Source organism: Fundulus heteroclitus, unplaced genomic scaffold, assembly GCF_011125445.2.
Source record: "Fundulus heteroclitus isolate FHET01 unplaced genomic scaffold, MU-UCD_Fhet_4.1 scaffold_76, whole genome shotgun sequence".
Lineage (NCBI taxonomy): Eukaryota > Metazoa > Chordata > Actinopteri > Cyprinodontiformes > Fundulidae > Fundulus > Fundulus heteroclitus.
The window spans coordinates 1,171,527-1,194,831 of NW_023397208.1; the positions used below are offsets into that span (position 1 = coordinate 1,171,527).

Consider the following 23,305-nt stretch of genomic DNA (forward strand, 5'->3'; position numbering starts at 1 on the left):
GCTTTTTCTTTGAAATTGTGCCACAGCGTTTCTTTTATATCACATTTGCTTCAAAGTAACATAGAATAGATCTCAGAAAACACAATCCGAAGCAGTATGATAATCAGGAAGAGGCAAGAAATGGTGACCACTTAATGTTATTTGCTTGGAAACTTTGGCAACCAGTCGAACTGCATTTAATTGTCATTATAATTAGCAGACTGTGTGTCTTGCTGTCCTGTCTGACAGCAACAGAGCTTCTATAATAATACATGGACTAAGTGGCATTGGAGGACGTCACGCTCACAAAGTCAGACTTATACAACCTGTGTAATTGCCGCATAACAGCACTCTAATTACAAGCAATTATAAAATCCACATTTAGTATCTGGAATTAAATTGTACATTGCTTGTACAAAGACAGAGACCCCAGTGAGCAGTGATTTATTTATTTATTTATTTATTTTTTATTCTGCTTTCCTAAAATATCTGGCTGTGTCTTCTCAATTCATTATTAGGGACGAGTGGTTTACAGTAACAACTTGTTCTGTCCTTGGTGCTGAAGCAATGTTACTCGGTCCCACTGTATTCATTTATTTTACCTTAAATAGTGTTTTGTTCTGTCCTTTGATGGGACATGAATGAACTGTATCAAAATTAATCATGTTTGCTGCAATACTGACAGAGGACAGACAGCTTAAGTGTTCAAGCAAATAATTCAGTAAAGGAGGCAACACATGAATGTATTGAATGCATTTTAGTAAATATGACTCACTGTCTTTTGTTTGTTAATTTATATTCCGTGTACAATCAAGCTGTACACTGGTTCCAACCAAACAATGTGCAAAACCTTTGGTGTACAATACTATAAGATGAAAAGTTAAATAAAGAGTAGTTTGGAGAAGGTTAGTTTTGGGAATTTCCCAGCTGTTCTTTGTCTTGTGATAAATTTGAGTTAGCAATGTTAGCAACACAAACATCTTTGATCCAGGCATGTGTTATAGCAATCGGCTGTGGTCGCACAATTTAGCTAAAAGTTACCACCACAAAGTGTTAAAACCTTGCTTATGGATGGTTCAGCTTCAACAAAACAATACCAAAAATAGTACATTTATACTTCTGAAGTAAATTTGTACATCTGCACCTGGCTACAAGTGCACACTGGGTCTCTGTGCATGCAAGATATTGACAACACTAACAGTGCACACAAACAGCAACTATAAGAAAGATTTCACATAACCCATGGCAAAAACACACAAAACTTAATAAAAAAATAAACAAAGTTTATATTATGAGCAGAAGAACAACATTAGCCTTAATGGTCGTTTTCCACATCTAGATAGTTTTTGTTTAAGGATTTTCAAGGACCAAAGTATTACATTAATTACATTACCCTACCAAGAATCTCTTAAGTATTTAATTTAAATGATTTTCCATTTCTTCTTAGAAATCTTAAAGTTACCTTATATAGAAGTTGAATGTTGTGGTTTGACTTAATACAAACACATGCATGTCTGCTAGTTTCCAAGCAGTGTGTTCTGCAAACAAAGAAAAGTTTATAGAAACCCTTAATTGTAAAAATTTTAAATAATAAAAAAAAAACTTTATGTGAATTCATGAGATTTCTAAATATGTGTAAAGGCTCCATATATTCCAAATACCTATGTATCAACCGCCTAAACATCAGTTATATTTTAAAGGTGGATGGACAGACAGTAACATTATATATCATTTGATCTAATACTTCCAATCTCTAGTTTTGCACTCATATCCAGATAATTTCCATGTAAAAAATCTCTCAAATATATTAATTTATTTTTATTGAATTTGCTTTTTTATTTACAATAATCATATTTCCTTATACTTTAGCTTTGTCAGCCTTTTTGGTGGTAGTGTTCTCTCTAAACGGATTGTTGGCAGGATTAGATTAATTTGTTACACAACATACTGTAGATTCCTGTGTTACATAACATATGTTAACAAATTCCAAGTTTGCTATTTTTTCACATTTGGCCTGCATTTCCTATTTAAGATGGTAACATGCTTGAAACCGGTGTTATTTTCCTTTTAAAAATAAGACTTGGTTCATTAGCTTTGACATACAGCCCCGTGTTGGATAAAACATTTACTTCTACAACAATTCACTATCATATGAGATCCGTAGGTATCTACTGATTTTCTTCAGGTCATGTAATTGGAGGCACAAGCTAGTCAGCCCTCTGCTCACGTACTGTTTTGTATAGTCTCACATTTTTCCATCTTTTTTACGTTTGCTTTTCTGTATAGCATCCTGAGATGATGATTGTTGTGAATTGGTGATGCATGAAGCCGGTTAGGCAGTTTAAATTGAACAAGTACCAAAGTGGCTTACATTATAAATATTAGTGAACTCCCCCACCCCGTCTAAAACTGATAACATTCACTGGAAAACATATTCTAATTTATTTTACCATGTTAGTCAACATGTCAAAGTTGTAATTTTTTTGTTTAGTCAAGTGATATAAATGCAGTAATTTGCTCTTTAAAAAGAGGTTGTTGCAAGTGATATGGCACATAATTTTCCAGCTTGTTTAATGCTAATTGTCCTATATACCATATCATGATGCATAAAATTAAGATCTCAGAGCTTCGTCTGTTGTTTTATTATAGTGGAGTTCACTTGTTGTACTGAATACAGTAGTGTCCTTTGCTGCTGTTCCATGGTGTCTTGGTATTTATCCTGCTATGCTCACAGTTTAGCCTATAGGTGAAACAATCTGCAGAATGAGCCATCAGTAACTCCCTGGAAATAAATCTGCCAATCTTTTGGAGCACTGGCTACAGGGTGATTTTGCCCCTTCTCTCTCTGCTCCTGGTGAACCTCCCTGCTCTCTTTCTTCGTGGCTTTGATTTGTGTGTTTCGATGTTACCTTCCGTGATTACTCTCCCAGTCACTCCCTCTTGCTCCCCAGTCTCATTGTTCCCTTCTCTATTTGTCTCATCTTATCTCCCCCATCCTTTTTCTCACTTAACCATTTCTCTCTCTTTCTCATTCTCTACGCCTTTCTCGCTCTGTCTTTATCTTAACACCCCCATCATTGCCTTCCTCCTCTGCCCTGGTCTCATCAGACAGACACGGAGGGTGATGCGCAAACACCATCCCTCACATCTCCAATGAGCACCATGTTATCATCTTGTCCCCACAGCGGCTTTCTGTCTGGCTCCGTCTCAGCTTGGATTCCGTCACTAATGGGACCGCATCATTTTCGACAGCTGCAATTCCTCAGCATTGAAGAACAGGGATGCGGAGCAGCTCTGTGAACACAGCTCAAAGGGATTGCAGACTAATGCCTCACTCTGATTTACACATTTACAAAGGCCTGTTTAAACATCACATCTCTTTGGTGCAGCCCTTTGCCGCATGGCCTGCAAAGACAATTTACATGTATTCAACTCGCTTGGATATATTTTTTCCTTTTGATGTAGTCCTCTTATTTGCCTTGTTTTATGGAAGGTAAAATCACTCATGATCCCAGTGTCAGAGAACACAGTGGATTAAATATTTACGAGGTTTGAGCGAGCTGTGACAACAGATCCTAACTTGTCAGCATGTTATTCTCGGTTCAGGCATCTTGGAGGTTTTGGTATGATTCCTAAGGCTCCTCAGATCTCGAGAATAGAAGAAAACAGAATCGTCATAAAAAGCTTCAACAATAGATTGTGTTAGAGTTTGCCTGCCTTTTCCAGCCCACTTATCGCTTCTACTGGGTCCTGCAGTACAACAACAAAGGCTCCCAAAATTTCTATACCAATCTGCTCTTTCTTTTGATTGTGAGGTTTTCTAAATTTACTTTTTTTTTGTGAGTTCTGCTTTCATCTCTCTCAAAGGGGGCACTTAACAGCTCACTCGTCTGTAACCCTGGTCATGCTTTGAAACAGACTGCTAGAGTAATTGAAATAAAACAGTTCTCTGTTTTTTAGGTTTCTTACATTTAGGCCTAATTTTATTTAAATTTAAAAAACAAACCCTGTGCAACTCATTTTTTAATTTAACTGCTTAAAATTTTTGTAGCTCTCTGCCATTTCCTAAATATTGGAACTACGAGGTGCAGCGAAGTCTTTATCACTGAAATCTCTTCATGAAACGAAGTGATCGAATCAATAGATAAATGGCTGAACAGTTGTTAATGTTACTGTAAGGCGGCAGAGTCAACACATGCAGTTTTTCTTTCTTCCGTTGTAAATATTTGTAAAGCAACGCCACTGCAATCACTCACCTAGACACAAGGTGTTGCTGTCGAGAAACATGTTGCTGAACAACGAGGACAAGCAGAGTTAACAGGAAGTACTTCCACAACACATATCAACACAACATGTTTAATCTCATAAAGTGCCGACATCCAATTAGCATCAGTTTTAAAGGGCGGTATTGAAAGCTGTTTTCCAAGCCTCTGTTAGCAGCAATGCTAATAAGAAAGCTGAAGGCTCCCTTGTGCAACATTCTAGGCCTTTAAATTGGAGTTCTGAAGGGGTTTTTTGTGAGCCTTTTGGCATAACCCATCGCTCAAAGAGTACTCAAACGGCAAAAAATAGCAACAACGGCAGAACAATCAGGTCAGTAAAGCTTGCGCAGGGAAGCGATTGCAAAACCATTTGGGTTAAACCATGAAAGTGGGAGATATGTTGTAAAACCTTATTAATTGACCATTTAATGTTAATTGGTCCGGAGCCGCTCGATTAAATCATCTTAACCTGATAAATGCACTGGAATGTCTTTTTTTCTGTTCATTATGACAGCTAGTGAATCATAAAGAGACAATTGCTAAATTTAGCAGAAGAAAACCTTTAAAGGTAAACAAGTGTAAAAAAAACAGTTTCTTCTGGAAGGTACAAGAAATTAGTTCTTAAAGGAAGAACTTTGAAACAGAATGAAAGTTTCAAGTAGCCTAGCTTAGATTGTACCACTGCGGGAGAGCAAACATTTTCATTTCCTTCTGGCCGTCGATAGGCAGCTCCGGCAGAGAACTGAGGAAAGCTGTGCGGTGCAGCTTATTATGTTTGAAGAGAGGCAGGTACACTGATCTGTGTTAACAACATGGTGGTAAAAGCCGTTCAGGCAGCCAGCGGTTATGGCCTGCCAGCATATTACTGGTGACATCACACATCAGAGTGCATTTGGCTCCGCTCGGCCTGCTCTCATTAAAACAGACATCCTACAGGAGACCCTGCTGGTCATGTACACTCTGCCCTTTAAAGCCCGGTCAAAGAGCATCTGTAAAAGCCTCACAGAATATCCTTTGTAGCTTTTATCACAATGGTCAGTCATGCTAAATTTTAGGTAAGGGAGATGAGGCTTTCCGTTTCATATGCCATAACTGTAGTTTTTTTTTTCTAAGAATCCACCTAACACCACAGAAACAAGTACCAAGAGAGACAAACGTGTTAACAAGAAAGATTGCCACAAGAAAGATCAAATATTTATACACTGTGCTTTAATTTATGCCAGCCTCAAAGTTCAGAGACATTACTCTCATTAGCTCCCAGTTTCACTGAACAGTCAGTAATTTTTTTTTTCGCTCCTGCTAGCCACAGTGTTTTCCAGTCGTGGCCTGTTTGTACTTCCGTCGTGGGATCTTGGGCTCATCTGTAATCAAGTCTCATAGAAATTCTTTAATTTATATCTGGACGGAAAATCTCCCGCAGATTCTTGGAACATCAAATGAGTAAGAATACTAAATATTTCAATAAACAAGTAGATTCTGAATATTTCATAGGTGGAACGATTGATATGAACTGAAACTGCTTTATGAAACATTAAAGTCCTCTGTCCATCTGAACTATTCAGACTTGCCGGCTTTTGCAAAGCGCTGCTTAGTGCCGTGGCCTTTTTTGCTGCATTTAAGCCGGAGCACAGGAGAATACATGCAGCGCTGTCAAGATTGCTGGTACACTCATACATCATGGGAGGAAGGAAATTTGCTTAACAGGGATTTGTTGTTGTTGGCATCTTATATTATCCCAAAACTGTCTTAATGCTCTTCTCACACACCTATACACACACATTCCAGCTGTTGTTCCCTTGGATGGAATCCAGAGGAAATAAACTACACAGGATTTTGAGGGGGGAAAAAAGTTAGAACACATCTAAAAGCATAGAATATGACCAAGTTGGATTGGCTGTATGTTTCCACCTGGTTAGGGAGTGAAAAGAGGTTTATTTCATGTACAGCCACATCTGTGCATCACCACAGAAACTCAACTCTGCAAAGATTGGCTTGTTGAAGACACAGCAGCCTAGATTTACTCTGATAAAAGAAGGTGTTGTTCATATGTACACAACTCAAGCAGCTAATTTAAGTTTAAATAAAATAAAGCCGAACCAATAAAACATAATAATATTAGGCTGCCCCCCCCCCCTCTAATCGTTATTCAAATTAGTTTTACATTTTTGTTGTAATCTTATTTTTTGATTTTGCACAAAAAATAGCACAAATGCTGTTAAAATGCTGTTGTGAATTTGTAAGTCAATAAGTGTAACGCAAAGCTTGTTCTGGTTAAGATTATTCAAAAATGTGGACTAGGTACACTTCCAGATCTCTCGCTTTAAAAATTGCCGGTCTCACATTTGAACATTGTGCAGCAAATTAATTATTGGCTGACCACCAGTGAAATACTTTAGTTTTCCTGTTTAATAAATCCATCAAAGCTGAAAATTACCACTACTTTGGTTTGTAAGCGCATCAACTAATAGGATCTTGTTTGATGCACTTTGATGGATAAACTGAAGTGGATAAACTGAAGTGTTTAATTCTTTCATTTCCTGTTGGGTAAAAACTACTACTTCTAATAACCTGCAGCACAGTTTTCCTTTCATGTCGATAATTGTAACCTTTGATGGGTGACTTGTTCAATTATTTTGATGGGATCTGTTAACGCAGTGGTTCCCTAACTTTGTACAGCTGTGTACCCCTTATGACATCCGACCTTAAGCCAAGTACCCCACACTTACACGCCATTTCAAATATGTTTTTTTAACACAACACAATTCAAATAAAATCATATACAACTGTAAATTATTTCTCACCAAATGATGTTTATCATTACATGTCAGCATTATTAAGTGACATTTCATTTTCACATGCTGTGAATTATTCAACCATTTAGCCTGTATTGAATGGATATATTGCAAAATATTTACAATGTGATCACAGTTATTGAAGACACTGTGTATTTAGTTCAATTCACTACAGCTTTAATGAGAAGGGTGTGCACGGAAAGATGCACCCAACTCTGTGATGTCTGAGGCCCAGTCGGAGTCTTAAATTGTTCTCAACACAAAGACTTGCTCTGTATTTCGTTTTTATTTTTGTTAGAGCTGAGAATCCACTTTCACACAGATATGTTGTAGCAAAGGGCATCAAAGTTTTTACAGCACGTTTGGACAGCGCAGGCTGTTCTGTGCGCAGTCCAATACAGAAATCCAGCCGTGGATTCTTGTTGAATTCAACTTTTAGGGAGCCGACTGTTGCGATTTCAATGAGACGCTCATGTTCGGTTGCCGGTGAAGCAGCAGGCACAGATCTGAAGGGGTGACGTATCCGACTATCTGACCCATCAGATTCAGGGAAGTGCCTACGCAACTGTGAAGTCAGTTCACAAAGGTGTGCAGTAACGTCACGTTTAACACTCAGACTCAATGTAAGTTCATTTGCACACACAAAGTCATGCAGCAAAGGAAATACTTCTGTTTTGTTATTGTTCATGCAATTTTTCCCAGAGATTTGACTTCTTTATCACAGCCTCAACTTTATCTTTCATATTAAATGCAATTACTCAAACCCCTTGCAACCCTAGATTTAGCTCGTTCAGGCGAGAAAATATGTCACAAACATAAGCCAGACTTGTGAGAAACGCCTCATCATGCAAATGTTCAGAAAGTTGTCACTACACAAAATCCTGAGTTCATCTCTCAGTTCAAACAAACGAGTCATTACTTTACCTCTCGATAGCCAGCGTACCTCTGTGTGTAGTAACAACATCTCATGCTCGCTGCCCATTTCAATGAATAATGCAGTAAATAAGCGAGAGTTCAGGGGCCTGGCTTTCAAAAACTTCCCCATTTTCACTGCCGTGTCCAAAACAGTTTTCAGGCCAACAGGCATTCCCTTGGCAGCAAGAGCTTCTCTGCGGATGCTATAATGTACCCAAGTCGCATCAGGGGCAGCCGCTTGTACTCGTGTTACTACGCCACTGTGTCGCCCTGTCATGGCTTTTGTGCCATCAGTACAGATGAAAATTGAAATTTTTCTCTGCCGTTGTGCTCATTTCCAGAGGTTTACAGAAGAGCATATCCTCCTTAATTGTCCTTTCATGAACGTACCGCACGAACACAAGGAGATGTGCCAGGCCAGCCCTATCAGTTGACTCATGTAGCTGTAGTGCGTAAAATTTGCTCGCTTGTAAGCACTGTAGTAGCTGTTTTAAAACATTTTCTGCCATTTCAGAAATGTGCAGAGAGACAGTGTTATATGATGATGGCATTGTTTGTATATTCTCGCCTTTTCCCTTAACACTGTCCCAACTGTATCCGAGGTGGCAGGTAATATCAAGTCATCCACTGTAGTGTGTGGGTCTGAGCCACTCTGTAACTCACCATAAAAGATGCTTTTAGTCCGTTCTTGCAGTCTGTATGGGTCTATATTAAGCAGCCCTTGCTTGTACAAAATAATCCCAGATGTCGTTCAAAAACTCCTTCGGCTTGTTTTTCAAATGTGCATGTTTTGTTTCTATGTTCTATGTGTCTTCACAACGAAGGCTTCATTGAATTCTGAGATAATGCTTTTGCACAAACAACACACTGCAGCCCATATAGCCACCAGTCTTAGTCTTTCATCATAGTTGCGACTTTTTGTTTTTCTCGGTCAGAGGTGACTCATCGCTGTCCACGGTCATGCTGCTAGTAGCTTGGCTAACCGGGCTAGCCACATATGCACCGCTGCTAACATCCCGGTCTGATGCATCTGTTGTATTTGTGGAATTGTTTTTAGTGTTGTCGCCGGCCGGTGCATCTTTCACTGTGGGGTGACTGGCAGTAGTCATCGATGTTTCTTTGGATGTGGATATTTTCTTTCTTAGCCATCTGTCCATTTTTCCGCTGCACCGACAAGCAGATGAGTGAAGGTGCTTTGATCAACAGGCGTTCCTTGAGAGGGTCACACTCTTCTACTTTGTAAATGCAATGATTTTACTGAGCAATAGATGAGAGTATTTACACATTTATTAGGGCAATGCAGTAATGTGTGAAGGCACTTCAGTGTTATTTGTGTAGCTGGTTTCCCTATGACCCTTTTTTGTACCCCCCAGGGGTGTGAGTACCCCACTTTGGGTAAATGTGCAACCTTGTTAGGTCAGAGTAAAGAAGTCAACAAGTTCAAAGTACTTTAACAGAACAGGGACATGTGCGATCACACAAAGCTACAAGTAGCATTGTGATAATGATAAATAACAGAAGACTCAGGTGGTGCTGAGGAACAGCCAATGCTTTACTGTAATGCTGTCACATTAGTATGAATCATCAGCATCTAAATATCTTCTATCCTATGTAGCTCCAGCACTTGTAGAGCTTGTTGACCCGGAGGATGTCCGTGTCAGACATACCTTCCCTTTGGCCGATGGGAACGTTGGGATCAGGGATAGGAGTGATGGATTCTGCCCTGTTCTTTCCAAAGGCAGTTCTACACATTAAAAAAGAGTTAATTGATTATTCAGAGGCTAGAAGGTCACACATTTGAACTGGTATTGTGTCCAAACTTACTTTCCATATTGCATCACAGAGGAGTAGTCATATGGGGTGAGATTATCTGTGTCCATTTTCTGGAAGTTTTTATAATAATCTGGTGAAAAATAAACACAATTAGCAAATCAACAATCTAAATAATTAATTGGGCATGTAAGTTTCTCACATTCTTGTATGTTATCCCAGTTGATTTTGACATATTTGTCACGGTCGCTGCGAGTGTGTTCGTGGTAGAAACCCATAGCGTGGAGCAGCTCATGCTGGATGATGCCATTATTTAAACAACCGGGTCTCTGCAGAGACACAAGCTGCCTTTCTCCAGAACGACCCATCAAAGAGAAACAGCTGGGAAAGAGGAGAGAAAAAAAGGACTACAGACATTGGACTTGTGAATTTAAATTATCGGCAAATAGAGATCAGATGGTTCGATAAGGCTTTACCCAGGTGAAACCAATTTTTGACCAATTGCATTTTTTTCCTAGGGGCTTTAACACATAAACAAGAGACAATAAAAACTTTTTTTTATTAAATCAGATAAAGTGCATCACAGTCAATAGTGTTGGTGGATGTATTTATATATTATAGTTCCTTATATTTCCTGATTTTGTTACAAATATTGAACAGGGAAAAGGTCAGATTTATCAATATTTGATCTGCCGATTGCTGATAAGAGTCAATGAAGAGAAGACTTTCTTTCTTCTTTTCCCTCTGGCCCATTAATTGTTTGTTAGTGCTCCTTTTTTTCAAGCACAACAGGGGAATTTGGGAAAGTGAAAGATGGCTTTGTTTTAAATCGGCAAAAATCACCTTTCATCTTTCTCCCTTCCACCTTTCTATTAGCTTACCCAAATTTGGACTCAATGCTCAGGTACGCCCTCTCTCCTCTATGACGAACAAAGCGGATGCAGGTTCTACCCTCAAAGCCCTTCATGGCTTTGAGAATCTGATTCTTCTCGTTGTGATCTACAGTTCAAGATAAAAGTGCTTCAGTAAGGTGAAAGGGACACTTTAACATGGATTTCCCTCTTGTCCCGCAAAAAAAAAAAAAAAAAAAATCCAACCTACCATAGTCGTCACTTAAAACAAAAGGGATTTCCACATTCCCATTTGAAGACTTTGGCCAGAAACAGCTGTAACGTGGATCAAGGCACTTCTTGGCAGTACGGGATCTTGGAACAAAAACGTCTCCTTCAAACAGCATATCGGCAGATCCTGTAAACAAAGGTCAGTCAAAATTGGTTTCATGATTTGTACAACCCCTACTGTCCCATCAACATCACTTTTGAAAACTCACCATTGTTCATTCTGAGGATAGTGGTTGTGATGTCCTCCTTCTCTGAGTTTTCTAACAACACAACATAAGAAGTCACAGTGCTCGGTTGTCATAATTCTTTACCATATGACTCTTAGTTGCCTGATTCTCTTAGTCAGAGCTGCAAAGAGATACACTGAGGTTCAGTTACTTACCGTCATCTGCTTTGTAATTCTGTGTGAACACCACATGAAAACAACAACAAAAAAAAAAAATCAACCACATTTGTATTTTTATTCATTGCATTTTCACCACACAATATATCTTCCAATACATACAAAGCTTTGCTTTATTCTATAATTAGTTTGATTTCTTACATCTGTGGGGTAAGCATTACAGACGGCTGAAAGCAGCAGGAGCAGAAGCAAGGCTCGTGCTTGGAGATCCATTTTTTCCCTCCTGAAGATGCTGATGCAAAATGTGCCAAAGCTTCGCTTTGCCTTGCATCGACTGATGCTTACGGTGAGACAGGGAGAGAGCTAATATGCCACTTGCCTAGGTGTGTCTGTGTACAGAGATTAATGGAAGGGGGTTCAGTAGGTCTGGTCTTAGACACACAGCAGATGGGAGTGCCCTATCCAGCCTTCCTCACTGTTTTCACACAGAGATAATCTCATTCTGGGAGGATTACGGTGACCACAGGCTGCTGTCGGCTCGCTTAGCATCACATTTCACTTGGTATTTTTAACCAGCAGGGAACCCACTCGTGAGATTCCACTCTTTATTCCAAAAATAACAAACGCACCGCTGGAAACACATGTCTGCATGGGGTATTTACAGAAGCAGACTTTAGATAAACTCTTTTTCTAACCGCACCCATCTCCCTTGTTGACTTATGTTTTAAACCGTATTTAGAATCAGACCTTCACATACAACGCAACAAAAGAAGTTATGAAGAGCAGCTAATTACTTGAGCCATTTGAAAAAAGAGAACTATTCAAAGAATGTGCGACTTTTCTTTACCACAAATTGATTCTGCAGTGAATAGATGATGTCAGTCCTTTTGGTGATTTTTTTTTTTCAGGCCTTGAATTAAATATTTTTAACAAAAGTACTTTGCTGGATTTCCTAGTGCTTATCTCCATCGTCTGGCCATCATGGGCGTGAGGGGTACACCCTGCATGGTCTGTGACTATATCACAGGACAAGACAGAGAACAACAGGACAAACAGCCATGCATGCATAAACTCACACCTAAGGCCAATTTAGAGAGACTAATTAACCTGTCAGGTTTTTGGACTGTGGGAGGAAGGCAGAGTACTGAGAGAGAACCCACACATACACACACACACACACACACACACACACACACACACACACACACACACACACACACACACACACACACACACACACACACACACACACACACACACACACACACACACAGGAAAAACATGCACACGTGGGATTGGAACCGAGGATCTTGCTGACACTGAGCAGCCCCCAAAACAAATTACAATTTATTAAAATGTTTTCATTGTTTGGATTGTTTGGATACTTAACTTAATCTCTGTCTGGCCATCTAAAACTTCAAATGTCCGTCTGTAGTTTCACATTCCAACTTTAGACCTTTGCTGTTTCACAGCATAATAGATTTAAAAGATTGCAAAGTAAATCTTTAACACCAGTGTCTTACTCCCTGAAAGGGGAGATTAATTATACCATCTCTTAATGAAGTCAGCAGGCTGCTTTAAGTCCTGTTTTTCTCCTGCGTCAAAATTCTCTGCAACTTTTAGGAGACAATACATACGTAGTGTTACAAACTGTGCCGCTCTTTGATGCACTCTTTGCCCTGACAGTTTTTCATGCAGATCAATGTTACTAAATTCACATAAATATTTATTATTTGCTTTTTATGTAACATGGGAAGCTTTGAATCTTGCATGATGACAAAAAAGCTGCAGCTGTGTCAGCACAGTTTAAGGAGCTGATCTTCACTTGTGTGAGATTTAAGATTCCTGTACACTGTTGCATGTTCTGCTTCACGTGTTAACAATTACAGGAGTCGTTATTTTGTTATAGAAAATATTTATTCTTGATAAGTGACCCCCATCCCCCCACCCCCCATTAATAAATGTAGCAACTCAAATTAGTTCAAGGTTTATTTAAAGGTTTTTCAAGGTCGTTTAATCCTTTACCTTGTGTGCCAATAATTATGAAGGATGCTTTATTTCAATAATAGAAAAAAACAAAAATGTTTTAGATGAAAGAGTGTCATTTCGCTACAATATTGTAGCATCATATTTACATTATTAACTGTATTATAGTGTTAATCAGAGGTTTGAACATGCTTAGCCATTGGTTTTGTGGGTGTTTCCAGACTCTTTGGCTTTTATCAAATATGCAACTGATCAACTGAACATCACATGAAAGAACATGTTTAAAAATGACTGATACAAAAAAAATAATAATCCTGAGCAACAATGAGAGGGCAGTAAACATCTTTAGGGCCAGGTGAACACATCTTGTATTGTGTCTGGCTCTCTTAGCAAACTTTTACATATCATGAAAAAAAACAAACTTGTATGACTATTTGAAATATATGTTTTTTTTCTCTCTTTTTTTTTGCTTTAGAACTATTACATTTCATTTTGCTGGATAATATTTACTGTTTTTATTTAAAATTGGCTGCAGTTCATATTTAACTTTCTGAGCACACAAACTTGATATTCAAAGCTATTGGGGCCTGGTTTGTTGTCTTTGCAAACAGCTTTCTGAGACCTCTTAGTGGAGTTTAACCAAAAACACACTTTTTCTTTTTTACCTGTTACAGCGAGCTTTACAGCTCCTTAGTGTCCACAACTGACTTATATTTTCCAGATTATTCTGATGAGATCTGCTGTTGTGTTTAGTTCCAGTCATAAAGCCAGTGGTTAATTAAGAATCAATCAACATCTCCAAACTGCTTCATTCGTCTGTGCTGCATCAATAGTGATGATTTCTCTACATTAAAGACAGAGGTGGGTAATAACTAGTTGCATTTACTTGAGAAAGTTTTTTCACAAAATCTAACTCTAGTAGTAGTTTTACTGCACTGTACTTCTTACTTTTACTTGAGTAAATATTATAAAGAAGTATCGCTACTCTTACTAGTAAAATGTGTGGCTACTCTATCCACTGTGAGTAACTTCACTGAATAAAGAAGAAACTTGTTTCAACCAAAAATGCACCGTAGAGACACACATCTACAGTTTATATGAATGTGAAACTTCTTGTTTTTACACATGTTTTGTTGTTTTAATGGTATTTTCCATCTGCTGACCTCATTGAGTCATTTACAGGTCAGGTAACCACAGTAAACAGTCAATATTGTTATTGGAAGTACTTGGCACTGTCCTAACTCACTGTATATACATTAACTGCCTGAAAAACATTGTTTAGAAACTGTTTTTTTCTGCCTGAATTTGTTACTTTGTAATTGGTATTGTTTGGAAATCTTTTATGTTTGTTGTTAAAATACCAACATTGTACATAATAATTTTTTTTCCCTGACTGATTACATTATTTTAAAATATTAAATCAGTTGTTACAAATATTGAATTAGTACTTGAGTAGCCTAAATAACTTTTTACTCTTACTCTTACTAGTAATTTCTTGGATGGGTACTTCTTACTTTGACTTTGGAGTATGTTGGAGTAGTGCTACTCTTACTTGAGTAGGATTTCTGGCTACTCTACCCACCTCTGGTTAAAGTTTAAGTCTCAGCCGCCAGACAGCAATCAAAAAACACATCCATGTGTAAACTGAGAAATCAGAAATAGATTGTTTAAACTAATGATTATTCCGATTTACTGGGTGCCTTAGTCATAAATCATGAGTTTCTAGTGCTTTGTTTACAAGCAAAGAGGGATGCTGTCAGGCTTCACCGCGCCATAAACAGGTTTAGGATCTGATTCTGCGTGTCAAGGCCGGCAGCCTTGAAGAGGGATTCCATCGCGCCGACCTTTATATGCTCCGGTCTTTTGCTGTATATCACAATCATGTGGCATTTACTGTCACGGCACAGAATTTGCGCTGCGTGTGCGTGTCTGTGTTTCTCAGTGGCTGTGGATGTGCGGCCTCCCTTCACAGAAAGCTCAATAAAAACCAATGTATTCCCAAAATTTTACAATGTTTGAATCAGGCCCATTGAACACATGACAGTACATGTACCTCTTTATGTTTGTGTTGGCTTCATGCCTGCGCCTGGCCAGATTGTTTGATCCGCGTGGGTGCACAGGTAATCCAATTTCTGTTTTAAGGTCGGAGCACAGCAAAATAACGCTCAGTGATGTATGACCCATCCATTTGGTTGAGCTATATTTCTTAACACTGGCCCAACTGCAAGGAGGAGTAGTTCTTATTCAATTTAATATTAGCTTAGTGCTACCCTTTAAAAAAACAACTTTAATCATCTCCAAGCATCTGCTTTTAGTTAGCTGGAGGAGAGACTCCAGAAAGCTATGAGTTGTCAGGGAGGAAATATGTAACACTTCCCTAACACTAGATTTAAGTGTCTTTTTTCCTCCATTCTTTTCCTATATGCCCACATCAATTCTCAAGTAAGATTTTATTTTGCCACTATTGAAAGTCAGCAGAGATGTGCCTTTAAGATTTGCTTTATGTCTGGGGCTCAATATATATTTTACAGCTATAGTACAGCCCGTTTTGTTTTATAGATGGAGTGCGGCAAAGTCTTAATTTTAAAACTTCTGCTTTGCGGTATTGCATTGCCTGTAGGTAGCAGACCGGTAAAACAGAATAAATTTAGTACTCTTCAATATTTTGTTGCCAACTCTCTACATACAGCTCTGTTTGACATTTTAATGATCGACGAGAGCAATTTCTCGGTTTTATGCAGTTTTATATGAGATATCAGTCCACTTTGAAGCAAAGGTTTTGCTTCCTCCCCTAGTTTACACACGCACGCACGCACGCACGCACGCACGCACGCACGCACGCACGCACGCACGCACGCACGCACGCACGCACGCACTCGTGTACGCATGTATGCATACCAATCCTTGTTTAATGTACACAGTGACTTCCATATACTTCCATTCATCTTCTAGCCTTTCTATAGTCTAACCACTTTATTAGTAAAATGAGCATAAAATGTTTTCCCTCAGCTGCAAGTCCATAAACACACATGCACCCACACACATGCACGCGCACACACACAGACTCGTTTTAGTCAGTTTATTGCTCCACATCTGTGTTCAGTCACTGCTTAATTAGTCAGATTCTGCTGGACCCTTGCCAGGTAGTAGTTGTGCCTCCTATTAGTCTCATAAAGCTGGTTAACCTGGGGTGATTGTTACACAACCTTGGGTGAATACCTAACCTGCAGAACTTAAGTTAGAAATTAGCAAATGTTAATGCGCTGCCTACTAACTATCTGCAGAGTTATTTTTAAAAATAATTTGTGGGAAAAAAAATCATTCTGTCTTGTTTAAAAATATGTTAAGTTTCCTTCTGTGTATGTACTCTGGTAATTTTAGATTTCCCTTTTGCTTTCTGGTCTCTGTTCTTGCCTGCTGCTTGTTTTTTTTTGTTATTTATTGAAATGCATGTTTTTTTGTCTATTACTAGATTGATTGTCACAGTGTAGCCTGCCTGTAATGTGCAGACATCTTTCTTTGGAGAATCATTTCCAAAACATTTATTACTTCTTCTGCACTGTAAACGTCTTTGTGTTTTTATAGATTAATGATAAAAAAAAACAGGCTGCACCGTGGCCGTGTTGGTAGCACTGTTGCCTTGCAGGAAAAAGTCCTGGTTTTGATTCACTGTGTGGAGTGTGCATTTTCTCCCTGTGCATGCGTGAGGTCCTTGCAGGTTCTCCGGCTTCCTGCCACAGTCCAAAAATATGACTGTTAGGTTAATTGGTTGCTCAAATTTACCCTTAGGTGTGAGTGTGTGCACGCATGATTGTCTGTTATGTATGTGTCTGGATTGCTATGTGATGGATTTGCAACCTGTCCAGGGTGTATCTCGCCTCTCGTCCAATAACTGCTGGAGATAGACACCACTAGGTTAAATATGTGTCTGAATCATTAAGGCCTCTAAATTGTAATTAAAAAGTCTAGCTTTGAAACTATTTCAATTAAAAATTTCAATTAAAATGTTCAACATATGGTTCCTGTAGTTTAATCCCCTTTAATAAGATGGCAGAAAGTACAGTGGAATGTTCCAATTTTTTTGTCCAATGTAAATTATTCTTTCCCTTCCCCAAGTGTCGCTGTTGCTTTCAGTTGACTGGCTAAATAAAGGATATTATACTAAACTGTTGTCCTGAAAAAAGAGAAAGTTGCAGTTTGGGTTAGGTTAGAGCAGGAATGTTTCCAGTTGTAAAAAACACAGAAGGCTTAGACAGAAGGCTACTGTTTTAAAGACACTGGCAACAAACTATATGAGATAGCATGTCTTTTGGTAAAATAAATTGCTAGCTGCTGGCTTGCTACTGCCTAACCCAGCAAACTGATTAACTGACATAAGTTTGTTAGACTCCAAAACAAAGAGACACAATAAGCACGTATACTTTTAAAAGTACAATTTAATTTTGATGATGGTTATTTAAGTCTCCTTTCTTAAGCATATTACTTTTTAAAGCTCCTTGTTGTTTTTCTGGTTGTACCCAGCATGATGTTTTACAGAATAACAATTTTACATGAATTTTTTAAATATCTACAGTTGATAATCAGCATAATGAGCACATGAAGTGGGGTACTTTGAGTTTAAGATAAATCTTCTGTGTTAACTAACCCTGCTTGTGGATATCTGTGCATCAACATGAAAAGTGGTAGAGGTATATGATATATCTGATAATATTATTTTAGTTATAATAAATGATGACAAAAATGTGATGTTTTAGCAGTTTTATCAGTATTTGTAGTTTTTTTTTTATAAAAGCAAGTGTTTTTAGCACTTATATTCTTTTGTTTCACTCTAAAATGTTACGAGAAGTGAACATTTGAAGAGTTTCAGGTTAAAACAACATCCTAATAGAAAAGCAGAGCACTTTAAAAATCAATAAAATAATATTCGCCTGAACCGCTGTAATATGTTGTGTTTTATATCAGATCGTTGTGCTTTTATATTAGACTGTCACTCTGAATGGAAAGGATTTATATAATCGTTTCTCAGGTTTCCCACAGGGAGATCACTGTTAGTCCACTGCCTACCCCCTCCATCCCTGTGTGTATAATCGACTCCTCTGTTAAAAACCACCCACTACAAACATTACGATAGTTTAAAGGTTCATTAAAAACAAAATAGCATAAACTGCTGTGAAGCTTTTTAAAAATGGAGTTGTTTTAGGATGGTAGAACTTTCTTTGGTCTTGCCCCCCTCGGTTGGCCCGTTAGCTTCAGCCTCTGAGACTAACTAATCTGGATTTATACATTTATACACTTCTTATATTTAATTGATAAAGACAATATCCACCTCAATAGAAACTGTCAGGTCCTTACTGTAAGGATTTCTTTTGTATTGGGACCCATATTTGTGGTGTACCATAGATTGAAATTTGGCACATTGTTTAGGTGCACCAAACACCTGGAAAGGCTCATTTTCTCCAACCTCTCCTGATATATGGTACATCTCTGTCTTGTTCCACTGACGCTGTGTGGGCGGCCAAGAAACACAGTCAATGAGCAATATCCATTTACGCAATGGACTGTTAAACAATCTGCTTAACATTTAGAGTTGCTACAGTGGGAGTGTGTGCCAGGAAATCCACCGTCATGATAAGTACTCCTTCAAAATGATGCACATTAGCCTGATCTACTGGCTCTTACTTACTCCAGCTCCTTCTTCTCTTACAGTCGGTTGTCTGACCCGACACAGATGCTTTACTTCCTATTCCCTCCTTTTGCCGCTGGCTCAGCATCTGACTGCGTGTCATATAACAAGTAACCACTTTGTACAACCCATTAATGCTGAGCCTCCCATGTCATCAAGCTCATTTATTTGTTGTTGCATCTTCAAATTAATCAAATATTTCTTCTATTATCTCCTCACATTTGACAAATTGTTTTTACAGCATTCGTAACTCGCAGTAATTGATTTATTTCACCCTCCCTTTGTACTGGAGTCGGTGTCAGAGAGTAAACATTGTGTTCGTTCTAATTGGCATTCAGACAAACAGGGACAAATATGCTGAATATGAACATAATTGTAATTGGTGGGAATTACCAGACTTGTAAAAGGCACGTGAGTTAAATCAGGTGCATTATTGTAGTAATGCGATTGATTAAAGGACAATCCAGGCAGCATGGTCCGTTCAGCGGACAATTGTGGTTGATAGATGAGGTGTCAAATGGGTTATGAGACGCATTAGTTAGTTGCGTTGAGAGAGATCAAAGTCCTGGGAGTAATAGCAGTAAAGGTAAAATGCTCTATGATAGAGAAATAGGATGCCTTCACAGTCAGTTCCAAAAAAAAGGTCAGATGATAAAGTTTAATATCCTAGACTGTACCACCTCCAAAACCCCTTTCCTTCTATGCATCAGTGTCTTTTAGGTTTAGGTACCTTCCCCAGGGGACATTGAAACTGATTATGAGTATAGGGGGAGGGGGGGAGTGTGACTCATTCGCTGTGCCCACCCACGTTATCCCAGCTCGCCTTGAACTGATGATGTTAAGAAAGTAGTTGCAAGCTCGTTTCCCTCCCTTTAGGCTACAGCTGCTGATATGAACCCCTTCTGTTCGTGCTTCACCGTGGATAATAGGATCACTCCCAACTTTGGAACATTTCTGAAATAACCTAATATTTGAGATTTCCGCTTGTCTCCTGCTCTAGTTCACAAATCTCAGTCCCAACACACTTGGGAGATCATATAACAACCTTGATACATAGCATATAAACTATTTTTTCTTTGTGTCTGTCTTCTCAAACAGAGTGGACAAAAATAAGGTGATTTCAAAACATATTTTAGCCATTCTGACAAAATCAGTGAATTGGTTTTACAATGATACTTTTTCAAGTTTTGTAGATGCACAAAAGGTATATATATATATACATATATATATATATATATATATATATATATATATATATATATACAGTCTATACAGTATATAAAGCATCAGCCTCATTTTATGATTTTTAACATTCTTTACCTGATCTAAATAAATTTAGAGAGAAATTTAGTTTCTAAGAGTATAGGAAGATGGTGTGTTAGATTTTTATTATTTCAGGTTGGTTCTGGTAATGGCAGCCACACCCACTCAGTTTTAAGCTGCTTAACTTAGTAACCATCTAGGTGTCACATTTCTTTGTGCAGGAGTCTTATCTCCCAAGCCAGGTTTATAAGGGTGTTTTTTAAAGCTCTATTTGTGTGCCCAGGTAAATATGTAGTTTTAGAGCTCACAAGGTTGCTTTGGTAAGAAAATCTCTATGTCAAGCAAGGGAATAGTAAAAATAGCATTATGTTAATAGATATTGCTCTCCACTGGGATGTTTTAAATGGGTACTGATCATTTTTCCACATTGCCATTTCATACATTGCTTTGTAGTTTGATCTTTTGAGCGTTTTGATTCCGCCTGAATCTCTGAACTTTTTGTTTTTGTTCTGGCATCTGTTCCTGTTTTTCTGTTTGTGCCTCATTATAAAATCATAATCATCATCTTTATTTGTCGTCATAACTTTGTGTATTGCTATGAAATTTGTCCTCTGCATTTAACCTATCCCTTATGGAACAGTGGGCTGCCACTGTGCAGCGCCTGGGGAGCATTCTGGGAATAAGGGTCTTGCTCAGTAACCCAGAGTGGTAGTCTGCGGGATTCAAACTGGGTAATTTACAGTCTTCCCAGGACACAAGCGCCCTGCACCCACCACTCCTATTTGGATTCAAATTCATATTTTTCTAGAATCTTGGAAATGTTGAGATTAAACTCTGAGTATCAGTAGATAGAAGTTATTTTAGTATGATCAGGGGTGGGGGTGATAATGTGCGAGGTGTACTGTAACAAATAGAGATCTGGATCACTATCAATAGAAATATGGTTTAGTGCCAAGTATTATATTACACTTAATGGTAGTGTCTGTACAATTTAGGTGTTTTTAACAATATTTATCTTTATAATTAATTTATCAAGTTGTACTGGACTCATGTCCGGTATTAACTCCAACTGGGAACCTTGTAACACCTCATTATGTAATAATGCCACAATATGTAATAATGTAATAAAACCGAGCCTCAAAATGTAATATAATATTATTGAATATAATATAATATAATTGAAACCACATTGTGTAATAATTGATGCAAAATGTAATAAAATCCTTGAACACATTTTGTAATACGGCCCATTATCTAATAACTTTTTTACATTTTGCACAGATTATTACAAAATGCAGATGTGGCTCTTTTTTTAAGAAATGATAATGTAATAACGTGGTGCATTATGTAAAAAAAAAAATCATAAATCAGTGTTTGTGTGCATCCTAGTAAATTTTTTGTCCTAGGTACCCTACCCTACCTAAATTCTTTGAAACTTTGTTCAGTAAATGCTAAACTTTTCGTTGTTTTCATATATTCAGATTTATTGCCATGATCCCTGTTGCTCAGAAATTATTCCAATTTATTGACTACACCCAGAATCTATCTAAAACTCAGCTTTTTTGAAACGTGAGTTGTAGGTCAGACTGTAGCTCACGCCTCTGACACCACTTCTAACTATTGTAATTAACATTTAGGTTAAAAAAGACATTGTCTTTAAAACTAGGTCCAACAAAACATGTAACAATAACAGTACTATTAACATAAAACTTGTTTTCTGTTTGACTTGTATAGACATTTGTTTATGTGTATAGGTCAATAACATGCCATTTTCTATAATGGCTGTTTACCCTACATTATTAACATCCTCGTCAGTGCATGAAGCCATTCTCTTGCACCATTACTTCCATGTAGAAAACAGCCTGATGTATCCTTCCTCATTCAGTTTCTTTCTATATAATTGAACAGCATTGTAACTAGCTTGAGATAAACAGGCATCACCCAGGTATCTGTTGCTGACTTGGGAAGACCAGTAACCCACATTTGCAGGAGTGCAGCTCGACGAGAGATCTCTAAATGCCATTTCCTGTCTGGCTTAGACTAATGAGGTTTTTCTGCCTGCTGGCAGAGCTTAGCAGCACGCTTTTCCATTGGAAAAGTTATGGATGCTATATAGGGACAGACATTCACACTCCATACACACATTTAGGCACTTTCACACTCAAAGGCATGGATTTACTGTATGTCCCCTGGAGGTGTTTTGGAAAGCCACAAAGCCAGCCAGCAGGCAGCCCTGTCAACTGGCTTGTGCTTTGGGCATTGATAGGACAATCAGTTCACTTTGGAGTCAGCACAGCCAATCATCGGACAGTTTCTTGGCGAGCAGCACCTAATCTTCTGAGGGATGCCAGATACTCTATCTGCAGTGAGCTACTGCTGGCTCACCGTTCCAGCCAACCATATAGAAAGCTGTTACCTCTCTTCAGCCAATCGGGAGTGTTGGCCAGTGTTGGGCCTATCAACAAATAACTGCTGCATGGTTATGGCCAATCTGGGCTTTATCCTTCCCTACAGATGTCTGATTAGTGTTGTTTACAGAAATAAACTGACACAACAGGGCCTCATTGCCAACATTGCATCATGGATGGTGAAAACCAGAATTGAAATTGGAAAAACAGCAGTGGACTACTTAAGTGCAAAACCTGGATGAATTGAGTTTTTCTATCAAAAATTTTGAATAGAAAACATACTTAGATCGAGCCTGAATTCACCATGCTCTTGACCAATAATACCACAAGCGAGCAGGTGCTGATTTTCAATCAAAGTCTTCTCTTTATAAAACTATGTATTTCAAACTGTGTATTTGTAATTTTGTAAAGTTTAGTCCTTTTGCATAACATTATGACCACATGCCTAATAGTCTGCCCATCAGTTGTTTGTCCAACACGTCCCACAGATGCTCAGTTGGACTGTGATCTGGAGAATTTAGGGACAAGGGCAACATCTCAGTCCCATTGTTGTTCTCCTCAAACCTGCATTGTGGTAGGACATATTATATGGCTGAAAAGACAACAGTCCCCAAACCATCAAACTATCTCAACCAACTGGCCTTCATTCCATACTGCAAACTAATTATATGTTTTTCCCAGGTAAGTGAAAAACACACCCTGAGCCAATGACGTGATGTAAAGAATGTGAGGAATCCGACTGGTCAGTAACTATTGGGCAATTTGCAGCAACAATTCCAACAA

The 23,305-nt window shown here is 38.3% G+C and overlaps 2 protein-coding genes across 4 annotated transcripts in view; one reads left to right on the forward strand and one right to left on the reverse strand.

Moving 5' to 3' along the window:
- mdga2a (MAM domain containing glycosylphosphatidylinositol anchor 2a) overlaps window positions 1-23,305 on the forward strand; it is a 249,857-nt gene that overhangs the window by 47,722 nt on the left and 178,830 nt on the right. The gene's annotated exons all lie outside the window — the stretch shown is intronic.
- Window positions 9,486-11,466, reverse strand: LOC105918466 (low choriolytic enzyme-like). The gene is given in 8 exon segments (NM_001309911.1): window positions 9,486-9,692; window positions 9,773-9,851; window positions 9,921-10,099; window positions 10,600-10,717; window positions 10,820-10,966; window positions 11,049-11,099; window positions 11,222-11,240; window positions 11,384-11,466. Coding segments are annotated over 8 exon segments (807 nt in total). The 5' UTR covers window positions 11,456-11,466; the 3' UTR covers window positions 9,486-9,550.